At 48.4% G+C, this 14594-nt stretch overlaps 1 protein-coding gene across 1 annotated transcript in view; it reads right to left on the reverse strand.

The window, feature by feature from the left end:
• The window catches only part of LOC115652277 (protein FAM149A-like), a 133372-nt gene that overhangs the window by 14000 nt on the left and 104778 nt on the right, over nucleotides 1–14594 (reverse strand). The window contains 2 exon segments of the mRNA XM_030564108.1: nucleotides 9617–9702; nucleotides 11371–11483. Coding sequence (XP_030419968.1) covers nucleotides 9617–9702; nucleotides 11371–11483 — 199 coding nt within the window.

Raw genomic sequence — 14594 nt, forward strand, 5'->3', positions numbered from 1 at the left:
CTGTGTGATCAGATCTGGCCAGGGAGGTAGGGTAATTGGGTCCGCCAGGGACAGGTCGAGCAGCATGGTGTACCAGGACTGTCGTGGCCAAGCCGGAGCGATCAGGATTAGGCGGGCTCTGTCTCTCCGGACCTTGATCAGGACTCGGTGGACAAGAGGGAAGGGTGGAAAAGCGTAACAAAGACGTCCCTTCCACGGAATGAGGAACGTGTCCGACAGGGAGCCCGGGGAGCGACCCTGTAGGGAGCAGAACACCTGGCATTTCCTGTTCGATCTGGAGGTGAACAGGTCTATTCGGGGAAACCCCCACCTCCGGAAAACCGAATAAAGGACGTCCAGACGGATGGACCATTCATGGGATAGAAAGGACCTGCTCAGGTGATCCGCGAGGGTGTTCCGCACTCCCGGGAGAAAGGAGGCCACTAGGTGAATAGAGTGGATTATACAAAAGTCCCACAGGCGTATTGCTTCCTGACACAGCGGGGAGGACCGAGTCCCGCCCTGCTTGTTGATGTAATACATGGCCGTTGTGTTGTCTGTGAACACCGCAACACAACGGCCGTGTAAATGGCGTTGAAATGTCTGGCATGCCAGTTGGACTGCCCGCAGCTCGTGCACATTGATGTGGAGAGTCAGCTCTCTTGTCGACCAGAGACCCTGTGCGCGCAGGGTCCCCAGGTGTGCACCCCAGCCTAGCGATGACGCGTCCGTTGTCAAGGACACTGAGGGCTGGGGGGCGTGAAACGGTAGGCCGGCACACACTTGGGAGGATGTCGTCCACCAGCCGAGGGAGCCTATAATGGTCGGTGGAATCGATATGATTGTGTCTATGGCGTCCCTGCCTGGTCGATACACCGACGCGAGCCAGGTCTGCAGCGGGCGCATGCGGAGCCTTGCATGCTTCGTGATGAAGGTGCATGCGGCCATGTGCCCCAGGAGAGCGAGGCTTGTAGACCTTTGACCAGGGAAACTATGGCTTGGAACCGGTGCAGGGGAAGACTGGCTGTCGCAAGATTGGAGTCCAGCAATGCCCTGATGAACTCTATCCTCTGCGTAGGCACCAGAGTGGACTTGTCTGGGTTGATGGTCAAGCCTAGGCTCGTAAACAGCTACCTGATGATGGCGACGTGGCCAACTACCTGCACCTCCGAAGTGCCTCAGATAAGCCAGTCGTCGAGGTAAGGGAAGACGTGGATACGACGACGGCGCAGGGAAGCAGCGACAACCGCCATACATTTGGTGAATACCCGAGTGGCCTAGGAGAGACCAAAGGGGAGGACAGTGAATTGGTAGTGATCCTGATTTACCACAAAGCATAGATACCGCCTGTGCGGAGGAAAAATTGCAATGTGGAAGTATGCATCCTTCATGTCGAGAGCGGCGTACCAATCTCCGGGATCCAGGGAAGGAATGATGGTTCCTAAGGATACCATGCAGAACTTGAATTTCTTGATGAATTTGTTCAGTCCTCGCAGGTCCAGGATGGGCCAAAGGCCCCCTTTTGACTTGGGGATTAAGAAATACCTGGAATAAAACCCCTTGCCCCTTAACTCCTTCGGCACCTCCTCTGTAGCTCCGATGAGCAGGAGCTTGCGAACCTCCTGGACGATAAGTTGCTTGTGAGAGGGGTCCCTGAAGAGGGACGAGGAGGGAGGATGGGAGGGGGGTGGAGAAATAAACTGAAGACGGTATCCAAACTCCACCGTGTGCAGGACCCAACGATCCGAAGTCAGTTGGGACCACGCCGGCAGGAAGGGGCGGAGGCGGTTGAAAAAATGAAGAGGAGCCAGGGAAGGGATTGGTAAGCTGCTCTCGGGCGCACCCTCAAAAGTTTGCCTTGGGTCCCTGCGGTGGTTTGTCGGACCCAGAATTGTTACCCCTTTGAGGACCCGACTGTTGTCTGCGGTTCGGCCGGCCTCGCCTCCGGGTAAAGTCCTGTCTGGGGTGAGGCGGGGGGTAATGGCACTGAGGGTGTGGGCGGAATGGTCTTCTCTGAGTCTGGGGTGTGTGCATTCCCAGCGAACACATGATAACCCGGTTATCCTTCAGGCTCTGTAGCCTGGGATCTGTTTTCTCCGAGTAAGACCCTGCCCGTCAAATGGCAGGTCTTGGATCGTGTACTGCAACTCCGGCGGTAGTCTGGAAGCCTGCAGCCACGATATCCGACGCATGGCTACACCCGACACCAGCGTTCTCGCTGCCGAATCTGCGGCATCTAAGGACACTTGCAGTGTGGTCCTGGCAACCCTCTTCCCCTCTTCCAGGAGAGCTGAAAATTCCTGGCGTGAGTCCTGGAATTAGCTCTGTAAACTTGCCGACAGCCTCCCAGGTGTTGTGGCTGTATCGGCTCAGGAGGGCCTGCTGGTTCGCCACACGGAGCTGAAGGCCTCCCGCAGAGTAAATCTTGCGGCCCAGCAAGTCCATGCACCTGGCTTATCTGGATTTTGGCGCAGGAGCTTGCTGGCCGTGGCGCTCCCGCTCGTTGACTGATTGTACCACCAACGAGCAGGGGGCGGGGTGTACGTAGAGGTACTCATACCCCTTGGATGGCACCATATATTTTCTGTCCACTCCGCGGGCTGTGGGTGGAATGGAGGCCGGAGACTGCCATATGGTGTCCGCCTTCGCCTGGATGGATTTGAGGAAGAGGAGGGCCATCCTGGTCAGTGTTTCTGCGGAGAGTATGCTGACCACCGGGTCCTCCACTTCAGGGACTTCCTCTACAGGAAGGTTTATATTTTGGGCAACGCGCCGCAGAAAGTCCTGATGTGTGCGGAGATCAATCGGCGGGGGCCCTGATGAAGATGTGCCCACTACCGCCTCATCTGGGGACAAGGAAGAAGATAACCCAGGGAGGAGCGGTTCCTGTACGGAAGTCTCATCCTGGGGGACCTCCGTCTCTGGGGCATCCTGCTGTGCCAGGGGATGCGCAAGGTCTGCTTCCATACCTGAGGGGGGAGGCCAGCTGACTGTGGCCTCTGGTGCATGGTGCTCCGAGTGGCTGGAGCGTGCTGGGCCCAATGGTTCGCCCTGGGCTTGGTGGTATGCCCAGGGAATCCAAGAGGACCATTGCGGTGGTCCATGGTCCAGGTGGGCCTGCACATCAGAACCCCCATAGGAGGCGCTGTCCACATGTGAAGAGGCGGACGAGTGACGTGAAGGCCACGGAGGAGCTGTCGATGACTGTGCCAGGCCCCTGCGCATACAGATTTCGTCTCTGCGCAGTGCCGGCGAGCGCTACCGGGAGTCATGGCGGTACCTCGATCGGGACCGGGACCTGCTACCAGCTCGGTGCTGGGAGGTCGACCGGTGCCGTGTGCTGCCGTGCCAGGAATGGCTTCGGTAGGAATGTCGGTGCCGCGATCTGGACCAGTGCCGAGAGTAGTACGACGGCGACCGGGATCTTGATCAGTGCCACGAGTACAACCGGTGCCGCGGGGAGCGGCCCCGGGACTGTGAGTGGCGTCTGGATCTTGATCAGCGCCGCTGAGAGTAGTCCCTTGATCTGGATCAGGGCCGATGCTCGGTAGCGCCTGGCAAACGTGGGTGCACCATGGTGGGCTTGCCCATCGACTGGATAACCTGCACCGGTGGTGCCGGGGGTTGGGGCGGCTCGGGCTCTGTCAGGGCGATGAGTTCGCTTGCCACGGAGAAGGTCTCCGGCGTGGAAGGCGCGACGAGCTCAACCGCAGGTCGTGCTGGGGAGCTAAGAGGCACCGGACTCAACGGCTGCTGCGAAGCTGGAGTCGACGGTGCGACGACGCTCGGTGCCGCGGCAGATGACGGTGCCGGGCGGTCCGATTTGGAAGCACGCTCCGACTGCGGTGCAGTTGTAGGTGCCGCAGGAGTCCTGTGCTTCTTGCTCCTCGGGGAGAGGGAGCGGTGCCAGCTGGGGTGCCGGGCCGGTGCCGGGCGGGAAAGCGAAGCCTTTGTAGGTGCCAGGCGGTCCGGAGCGGAGGAGACGCTTGGTCCCGCTGCCGGAGTTGGTGCCGAAGATGCGGGAGTCAGCGCTGCCTCCATCAAGAGCTGCTTTAAGTGACTGTCCCGCTCTTTCTTTGTCCGGGGCTTAAACGCCTTGCAGATCCGGCACTTGTCCGCAAGGTGGGACTCGCCTAGGCACCTCAGACAGGAGTCGTGTAGATCTCCTGTGGGCATTGGCTGATGACAGGCCGCACAAGGCTTGAAGCCCAGTAAACCGGGCATGGGCCCCGGTACCATGGGGAGGAAAAAAGGGGCGAACCCCCGATCCTCTCTAACTATCTACAGAACTACAATTTACTAAATTTAACACTAACTATAACTATAACTACAATGAAAGAACTATATACACGATACTACACAAGAGTGAAACGCTAGGGAGGTGGAGAACAGCTAGCCGTACTCCACAGTTCCAATGACCGACACGGGCGGTAAGAAGGAACTGAGGAGCGGGCGGGCCAGCAGGGGTATATATCAGCAGCCATACCGGCGCCACTCCAGGGGGCGACCTGCTGGCCCACCGAGTGCTGCTAGGGTAAAAAGTCTCCGACGAACGTGCATGCGGCGCGCGCACACCTAATTGGAATGGATATGAGCAAGCACTTGAAGAAGAATGTAATGTTATGGTGGTGGCTAAGTAGTTGCTCTGTGGCTTTGAAGGGTGGGGAAGGATTCTCCTGCTCCAATCCCCCATATAGTAGTGCTCAACATGCACACTATTCTCCTTCTTTTGAGCCCCAGGGTTTGAAAATGAGCTATGTTTATTGTGCCACTTGCTCTGGACCTAAGCTGCTTGGTAGCCCTGCAGAGAGGCAGTGTGGTCCAGCCGATCAGGTATTGGAATAGGAGTCAGAAGACCTGGGGTTTTGTGCCACTATTCTGCTAGATGACCTTGGGAAAGTCACTTCACCTTTTTGTACTTCAGTTTCCCAATATGTAAAATGAGAATATTTACCCCATTTTAAAGGCTCTTTGAGATCTACAAGTTAAAAGTGATACATGAGAGGAAAGTGGAAGTAGCAATCAAAACACACATACAAATACTTAAAGGATGGAAGGAAGGGGAAGCAAATGGCAATGAATACAAGTTAAAAATGTAGGCAACTGATATGTGAAGATAAAGAAATATATGAAATATCAATATCCAAATGGGTTAGAGACAATAATAAGGTATTTTAAACTTATTAGGAGCAAAACAACCCTATATCAGGTATCAGAACATTGCTAGATGTAAATGATTTAACTGTAAATACTGATGCAGAAAAGGGAAAAATGTTCAACAGATATTTCTGTTCTGTGTTTGGAACCATGCCGCAGCATGAATCCATTCCACACAATGTTGTCGATGGAAAGAAAGGTAAACATCTATAACAAAAGAGGATGTGAGGCTGTGACACTCACCTCTCAGAGAGCACCCTCTTCTGGTTGGATGTGTCTGCAGTCTTTCAGTTCTGGTGGCCCCTGCTGGTGGCTGGTGGTATTTTCAGTGATTCAGCCCTCTGGCCGAGTCACCCACACTGTCTATATGTGAATCAGAACAGACCCTTTCCAGGATATAAGGTCCACCAGAGGTCTGTCTCTCTACCCTCCCCAAGCTCAGTCTTTAACTAGTCCCAGCCCTGATATGGGGCCATGCCCCCAGGGCTTCCTCCCTGAAGACACTATCTTCCTGCAGCCCTCCCAAAGCTCAGTCCCAGCAGCCAGCCAGGAGTGCCTCCTTAGCTCCCCCAGGCACTGCCCAAACTGAGCTGTTGATGGTCCCGCTCTTCTTTCAAACAGCCAGTAACCTGGTCCTTTCCCTTACAGGTCCATGCAGCAGCCGACTGCTCTGAGCCTGTTGCTCCTGATTGGCTGCTCCAGCAGACTCTGATTGACTGCCTCCCTTGCAGCCACTCCTAAGGTGCTTGGAGTACTTCTCTTCTGCTCCTCTCTGGGACAGGGTGTTACAGGACCCTGAGGCCTCCAGCAGGGGGCCTCTGAGCCTAGTCTACCTGTCACACAGCATCTGCTTAAATTAAACATTTCCAGATCCACAGATAACTTACACCCAAGAGCCTTAAAGAAACTAGCTGAGGAGCTCTCTCAACCACTAACGTTAATTTTTAACAAATCTTAGAAAGGGAAAAAGGGATGACCCATGGAACTATACACTGGATCGCCTGATGCTGATCCCAGATAAAATGATGGAAGGGTTAATTTGGGACTCTTATTAAAAAAAGAATTAGAGGCTACAAATATAATTAATGGCAGTCAGCATGGTTTCAGTAATAGGTGGGCCAAATTAACCTGCTGTCTTTTTCTTTTTTTTTTTTTTTAAGAGCACAGTTCCGGTAGACAAAGGCAACTATGTTAATATAGTATACTTGGATTTCTCCAAGGCATTTGACTTAATGCCACGTGACATTTGATTTAAAAGATCACATTATATAGTATTAACAGGGCATACTTTAAATGGATTAAAAACTGACTCACTGACATCTCAGAAATGTAGTTGCTAATGGAGATATATTAGTGAGTGAGACCATTTCTAGCTGAGACCCCTGAGATTGGTTCTGGGTCAACAGCTATTCAATATTTTTATCAGTGATGTAAATGATAATATCAAATATTTGCTGGTAAAGTTTGCAGATGACACAAACATTGATAAGGTCACCAATAATCAGGCAGACAGGTACTGTCACAGAGTAATCACAATCCAACTAAATGTGTTTTAAGAGAGCCAAATGAAAGATAATACTTCTGGGAACAAGGAATGTAGGCTATACCTACAGGAGGGTCACCTGGAGAGCAGTGACTCTGAGAAGGACTTATCAGTAATCATAGAAAATTACCTCCAGATGAGCTCTTGGTGCGATGCTGTGGTAACAAGGACTAGTATGATCCTTGGATGTCAAGAAGGGGGAATAGCAAGTAGAAGTAAGTGATCCTGTCTCTGTTCACACCATGGGTAAGATCGGGACTACAATACCGTGACTAGTTCTGGTGAACATTTGGAACAGGGGCTGTCTTTTTATTTTATGTTTGCACAGCACTTAACACAATGGGGTTCTGATCCATGACGGGGGCTCCTGGGCACTACGATGATACAAGTGGAGGAGGAGGAAGAGGAGGAAAAGGACAGTTTGAAGGAGGGCCACAAAAATAAATGACAGGCTGGAAAACAAGACTTACAATGTGAAGCTTTATGAGCTCAATTTGTTCGGCGTATCAAAGGGAAGTATGAGAGATGACTTGATCACTGTGCACAGGTACTTACACATGGAAAAGGTATCTGATAGAGGGAAGCCTTTTCAGCCTTGCTGACAAAGGCAGAACACAATCCAATAGCTGGAAGTTAGACAAATTCAACCTTGAAATAAGATGCCACTTCCTAGCTGTGAGGGTAATTGGACTTTGGAACAATTTACCAACATAGGTGGTAGACTCACCGTTGCCTGGAGTCTTTAAAATGAGATTCTATAGCTCTCTAAAAAATATGTTTTAATCCACCCTCAGGCTGGATGATCATTGTGGGCTCTCTGGGCTCAGAATCTGTGAATTTATGAATCCCACCCTTCGTCTCTTTTCTTCATGGACCATGGGGAGAATAAGTGTGTCTGCATTGTCCTCAGCATGCTCATTTACCCTTGCAGCTTTGTATTAAGACAATGATTATAATCAAATCTCATTCTTCAGAGTTTCACCAGTCACCTGTAATCATCAGGGAGGAATTTTTTCCCCAATGCACAATTGGCCAGATTTCTTGTGGAGTATAGTGAGGGGGGGTTCACCTTCCTCTGAAACATCAAGGATTGGCCACTACTGGAGACAGCACACCAGACAAGGTGGACCACAGGTCTGAGTCATACAGAAAATCCTCTCTCTGACAATGGCTGGTGTGTCTTGCACATGGACTCAGGGTCAAATTAATCACCAGATCTGGGGTCAGGAAAGAATCACCAAGTCAGATGGAAAGGGTACTTGGGCATTTTTGCCATCCTCCATAGCACAATGTGTGGATCACCAACGAAGATCATTTGTGCATAGCTTATGTAATCAATTCCCTGCCATTGAAAGAGCCTTGGGTATTGGTCAGTCTTCCTTGTTCTCTGCCTCTGGCACACAACAGTCTCCTGAGGACTGACATACTTTAGTTTAACCCAAGCGTGACAGATACGGCAATTTCCCGCAATATACTTGGGAGACCTTATTGAATTAAGTTTACATATCTTTAGGGTCCATTGCATTAAATGAATGGTTGTGGGCTTGAATGATCAAATGACTATATTGAACAAAGTGGCAGACAAAAATGGATTTTGGGGATAATACTAGTGAAATGGATTTCCTAGGAAATATCTAGGGGGGAGGTGAATGCAAATTCACTCCAACCCCACCCCCACGGTTATGCAACTGCACCCTAAGGACAGGACAATCATCAGCTGATTCCCTAATCCCGGAATCCCAAGATCAAAGGACCAAGCCGTGTAAAGGAAAGATGAACATATGCATCGCTGTGCCTGTTCTGAGCAAAAGCTGTAATGAACTTGTCACTACAGAAAAACCCTTTGGTGGGATTGGAAGGACTGACTCCTACCAAAGCCCCTGCTGGAGTAGGGCACGGTGGGAGTCATCTTTGGTAAGCTTTTCAGCATGTGTGTAGGTTCTTTTATTCTTTTGAATATGTCTTCCCTGTAATCCTTTCACCTTAAAAATAAATGTGCCTGCTTAGAAAGAGCTGTGTGGGAACTTATAACTGTGTGCAATTCAACTCTCTATAGCCTTTGGAGAAAAAGCAAAATACAGACACTGGCCTGTTCAGGCAGTTGTGGCTTGCTGGGAATATCACAGCAGAGGCAGGGAACTGCGCATCCTAGAAAAACCTCATCAGGAAGGAGAGAGACACAAAACGGTGATGGGTGAGGAGTTCGGAGCCTCGAGTGGGTGCCCTTGCACATGGCTCGCCTTGAAGTTCAGGAAGCTGAGTCTGAGGACAGCTGAGAGGTACATCAATAAGACTAAATGTGTCATTTGTGTGGGGAGAATATTTGATATTGCTGGATTATAATTGACTGATATTCTTTTGCTGAAGAATTAAAAGTTGTTTCTACACCTCTACCCTGATATAACGCCACCCTATATAACACGAATTTGGATATAACACAGTAAAGCAGTGCTCCAGGGGTGGGGGGCTGTGTGCTCCAGTGGATCAAATCAAGTTCAATATAACGTGGTTTCACCTATAACGCGGTAAGATTTTTTGGCTCCTGAGGACAGCGTTATATTGAGGTAGAGGTGTATCAATTATGAAAACTCGAGCTCGGTGAATCCGAGTGAGGTCTTACTATATCATTTGCTCTAAAGTCTCATTCACATTCTTCACAGCGCACAATCCTTTCAAGAACTGATCCTTTCTAGACTCCAGATGGTTGCAGAAGGATCCCACTTTATGGCCTTGCAGGCAATACATGGGCCTAAAGCTGATCTTGGGGCATCTGTACTTTAGATTCTAATATTCAGACCATAATTACACTTTTACTCTGCTTATTAGCAAATAAAATATAACACATTCTAGTCTTCAGGCAGTAAATATACATTATATCTTAGAATTTAACTTTGCATAACATTAAAGGTACATGACTCTATTTATATATTACTATACCTTGTTAGAAGTCCTGTGCCAAGCCATGGATGTAGAAACTTGTACGGAAAAGATTTTTCTATGTGCTTTGAACTGTTTAGAACAACCTACCAGCAGGAGAAAGGACAGAGGGGAAATATCTCTTTAAAAGAAGTTGGTAACACTGTATACGCATTCTATTTTTTTATTAGGGGGATATCTGCAAAATATATTCAAAGCTATGACTGCTCTCCTATAAACTTGACCACCCATTTACAATCATAGAGTAGAAGGGTCTCAGGGTGACATTGGGTCAACCTGAATTTCTTGGGCATCTATTTAAAGACTGAATTATATACACATCTAGAGGCTGATGGTAGTGGGCACATTTTATACATTTTAATACATAAACAGGTGTCCTGATAATCAGTGACAGAAGAGATACCTGAACAACAGAGTTACCTTAAGACTACTCTAAATAATGAATCCTCCTTTGTAAAATAACACCTATGGTTTTAATTAAAATACTTTTTTCAGTTTTAATATGATTGATGCAAATTATATCATTTCCATCAGTCCTCAAGTCCTGTTGAGAGATTTTTGTATGCATTTTATTTAATAAATACAATAAAATGTATCTCACCCGTATATCACTTGCTAATAAAAAAACAACTGTACCCCAAAGATAATAGCACTACACTGACATTTTAAACTAGTGGATCATTAACACAGTATTTGCTGTCAGAACCTGTTATGTTGATAATGCGAAGTGAAGTTCAAGGTTTTTCACAGTCCAAAACCTGGATAAACATTTCCTCTCACTTAGTCAAGAATCAGAGACGCATTTTTAATCAATGAAAAGACACAGAAGAAGAAATTCTGAATTTATCTCAAAGCAAACTGCAAACCATTCAGGGCTAGACTGCACTATTTGCACGCTGCCATAGTAAAGGGGATGGCACTCACACCCCTGCAAAGAGAACACCAGGGGTATTGTGTCTCAGTTGCACTGACAGGGAGTGATTTGTGTCATCCCTTTAGCTCATGCAACATACCACTGGGAGGAACATCTGGCATGCAATCCCTGTGCTCCCCTGAGTGCCTAGAGTTGTAAAGCACCTGCATAAAAGTAGGCAGGGAGGGCAGGCAGGGAGGAGGAGGAGACCTGCATGAAGCCTAAGCTCTAAAGCAGTGGTTCTCAAAGCCAGTCCGCTGCTTGTTCAGGGAAAGCCTCTGGCAGGCCGGGCCAGTTTGTTTACCTGCCGCATCTGCAGGTTCGGCCAATCGTGGCTCCCACTGGCGGCAGTTCGCCACTCCAGGCCAATGGGGGCTGCAGGAAGCGGCAGCCAGTACGTCCCTCGGCCATGGGCTTTCCCTGAACAAGTAAACAAACTGGCCAAGGGCTTTCCCTGAACAAGCCGTGGACCAGCTTTGAGAACCACTGCTCTAGATGTAACAAGAAGTTTGGTGACTGTCATCAGTCCTTCATGACCAGCCATTTTCAATGTTTACTATAAAATCTGGAGATGAAACAAACACAAAATTTTAAATTAGGGAATCAAGTATCACAGGGGTAGCCGTGTTAGTCTGGATCTGTAAAAAGCAACAGCGTCCTGTGGCACATTATAGACTAATAGATGTAGTGGAGCATGAGCTTTCATGGGTGAATACTCACTTTGTCAGATGCATGTAATGGAAATTTCCAGAGGCAGCTATAAATATGGTTAGGGCATAACTGTCATAAATTTTATGATTTGTACAAACAAATTTATTAAACATGAGATAGGAACACTCACCTCCACAGCATCTGGATGATATAAAATCACAAAAGGCAATGGTCCTATCCAAAGTTTTAGCAGGGGTAGATTCCTGTATTCTTCTAAGTTGGTTACTATTTGTTTAAAGAAATCTGTGAGGAGAAAAATCAATTTGAATGGGCCAAACTCAGAACTTCTGTAATCATGTAATTGATCATGAGTTCACTGCAGTGTTAGTTTTGCTACTGTGACAAAGCCAGTATGTTTTGCACTTATTTATTATTTTGATTACAGTAGCACTTAAGGGTTCCGATTGTGATAAGCACTATACAGATATAGGAACCTAAATAGAAAGGACAAATGAAAGAGAGTATAAAGGAAATATTTTATCTCCTTTTTACAGATGGGGATCTGACACACAAAGAGACTATGCGACTTGCCCAAGGTCACATAGGAAATCTATGGCGAAGATAGAAACTAAATACATTTCTTTGGATTCCCAGCTCAGTGCATTAGCACAAACCCATCCTCACACTGATTAATTTTTCCGAACAACATGATAGATGGAATATAAATCCTTGGGGTTTAGGATCATCTATTAAGAACAAGAGAACCTCTACTGATTGACTTTAAAGACCTTAACTGAGTCCCTCTAAAATGGCACCAAGACATCTGAGATAAAAGGGGAAATGAGATGGTGCAGATTAATAAATCATTCCACAATCATGCTAGAGTCCACATTCGAGCAAAATTTCTACACAAAAGAGCAGAGGGTCACCACCTATTATTAACGTTCCCTGACACTTTCCACCATAAGGCCTCATTTTTAGTTGCTTATAATTTTGCCAAACTTTAACACTTTGGGTTGCAATTTCCCATGCCAGGTGCTCACCTCAAGCCACATTTCAGCCAAAACTGTTCAGTTGCTTTCAAGAACAAGGCTAAGTAAAAATATGTTGTTGTTTTGCTCATGTTAAAAAAAATCTTGAGACCTTTACTTTTAAATGCTTTTACACCTCCATGGAGGGGAGTGGACTGTGTGTCAGGAGTATACCTTGTACCATCCCACTAAAAATCCACCCAAAATTGATCATTTTTAGCCTTTGAAAAATCACATTTTGTATTTGTTCAGTTAGGGGTGGCTCCAGGCCCCAGCGCAGCAAGTGCGTGCCTGAGGCAGCAAGCTGGGAGGGAGCGGCATGCCAGTCGCCATGAGTCTGGCAGCCTTCGGGGCATTTCTGCGGGAGGCCCGCCAGTCTCACGGTTTCAGCAGCAATTTGGCAGTGGGCACGCTGTAGGCATGGGACTGGCAGATCACCCACAGAACTGCCGCTGAATCTGTGGGACCAGGGCAGACCTCCCACAGAAACATCACCAAAGACTGCCTGACTGCTGTGCTTGGAGCAGCAAAAAACATTGAGCTGCCCCTGTGTTCAGTAAAGACTCACTGGATCTTAACAGCTAAAAATCTCTGAAGATTCCTTCTTCATTGAACATGCTTGAGTTTCTCACAGCTCCTGTGTGTGACCAGACCAGCCTCCTCCATCCCCTCACAGCTCCTCTGTGTAACCACACTGTGTATGTGCCATCCCTACAGAGCAATTGAATCTCCTCCCCCCACCCTCACGGCTCCTACATGTGACAGGACTGCACGTATGCCCTGTCCACAGAGCAACTGGCTATGCTGCATCCCCTCCCTGCCCTCACATATAACCACACTATGCATGTGCCATCCTCACAGTGAGGGTACGTCCAGACTACCCGCCGTATCGGCGGGTTAAAATTGATTGCTCAGGGATCGATATATCGCGTCTAATCTAGACGTGATATATCGATCCCCGAGCGTGCTTATATCGATTCCGGAACTCCATCAACCCCAACGGAGTTCCGGAATCGACACGGAGAGCCGCGGACATCGATCCCGCGCCGTCTGGACGGGTGAGTAATTCGATCTTAGATATTCGACTTCAGCCACGTTATTCACGTAGCTGAAGTTGCATATCTAAGATTGATTCCCCCCCCAGTGTGGACCAGCCCTGACTGAGATGCCTCCATCCCCTCAACAGCTTCTGCATGGGACTGGACTGCACATGCCCTCTCCAGCCACGGGTTAGGAGGCTAAGAAGAACTTTACCCATAATGGCTGCTTCAGCCCAGGGTGCAACTGGGCACCATAACTCAGAGCAGGGAGCCTCTCTCTTCTGTGCTCTCCATGACCCTACTGCTGGTACCCAGGAAGCACGGAGGAGGAAGCTGCAGATGGGACAAAAGTCAAATGGGGTAGGGGGGGAAGAGAAGGAAAAGAGTAGATTGGGACAAGAGATCTCATGAAATTGGGACTGGGGGGGGACTGGGATTGGCCAGGAAAGACTGGGCTGACTGGGCAAGGAGACTGGGAGCTAGGGAAGGAAGGGCATGTTGGGATTTGTTGGGTGGGGAGTCTAAGACTGGTTAGGTGGGGAGACAGGAACTAATTGGGCAAGGAGACAAAGAATCATTGAGAGAAATGGGAAGATAGGGGACTAGGATACAGTTAGCTGGAGGGTTGAGTGGAGAGAGGGAACCTGGGACTGTCTGGCCACAAGACCGAAACAAGGAACCAGGGGGAAATGGGAGAAGATGAGAGAAGAGACAGATCTGACAAGGAACTGGGATAGGTGGAAAGAAATTAGACTGGCTGGGAAAAGAGACTGAGGGTATGTCTACACTACCCACCGAATCGGCAGGTAGTGATCAATCTGTTGGGCATCAATTTATCATGTCTAGTGCAGACGTGATAAAATCGATCCCCGATCACTCTGTGGTTGACTCAAAATCAATCACTCAAAAGTTAGGAAATGCCAGAGTTAAGGCTCCCTGTGTATCCCTAAGAATATATATTATGACACAGTCTAACTACATGATCACATATTTCTTCCATGGGCCCTCTGCCTGATTCAGTGCATGGAATGGATCTGCTCTGAGGATTAATCAGGGCCACATAAGTGAAGGAATCTGCTGTCTATAGGATCCTTGCCTCATTTGTTATAGAAGTTGAAAGGTGCATAGTTAGGGCCATACCAAATTCATGGTCCACTTTGATCAATTTTATGCTGAGAGTATTTCAGTTATTGAAATCTGAAATTTCACAGTGTTGTAACTGTAGGGGTCCTGACCCAAAAAGGAGTTGGGGGGGGAGCAGTTACCAAATTATTGTAGGGAGGTTTGCAGTACTGCTACCTGCTCTGCTGCTGGTGGGGAACTGCCTTCAAAGCTGGGCATCT

The sequence above is a fragment of the Gopherus evgoodei genome, chromosome 5 (assembly GCF_007399415.2).
Source record: "Gopherus evgoodei ecotype Sinaloan lineage chromosome 5, rGopEvg1_v1.p, whole genome shotgun sequence".
In the NCBI taxonomy this organism is placed as follows: Eukaryota; Metazoa; Chordata; order Testudines; family Testudinidae; genus Gopherus; species Gopherus evgoodei.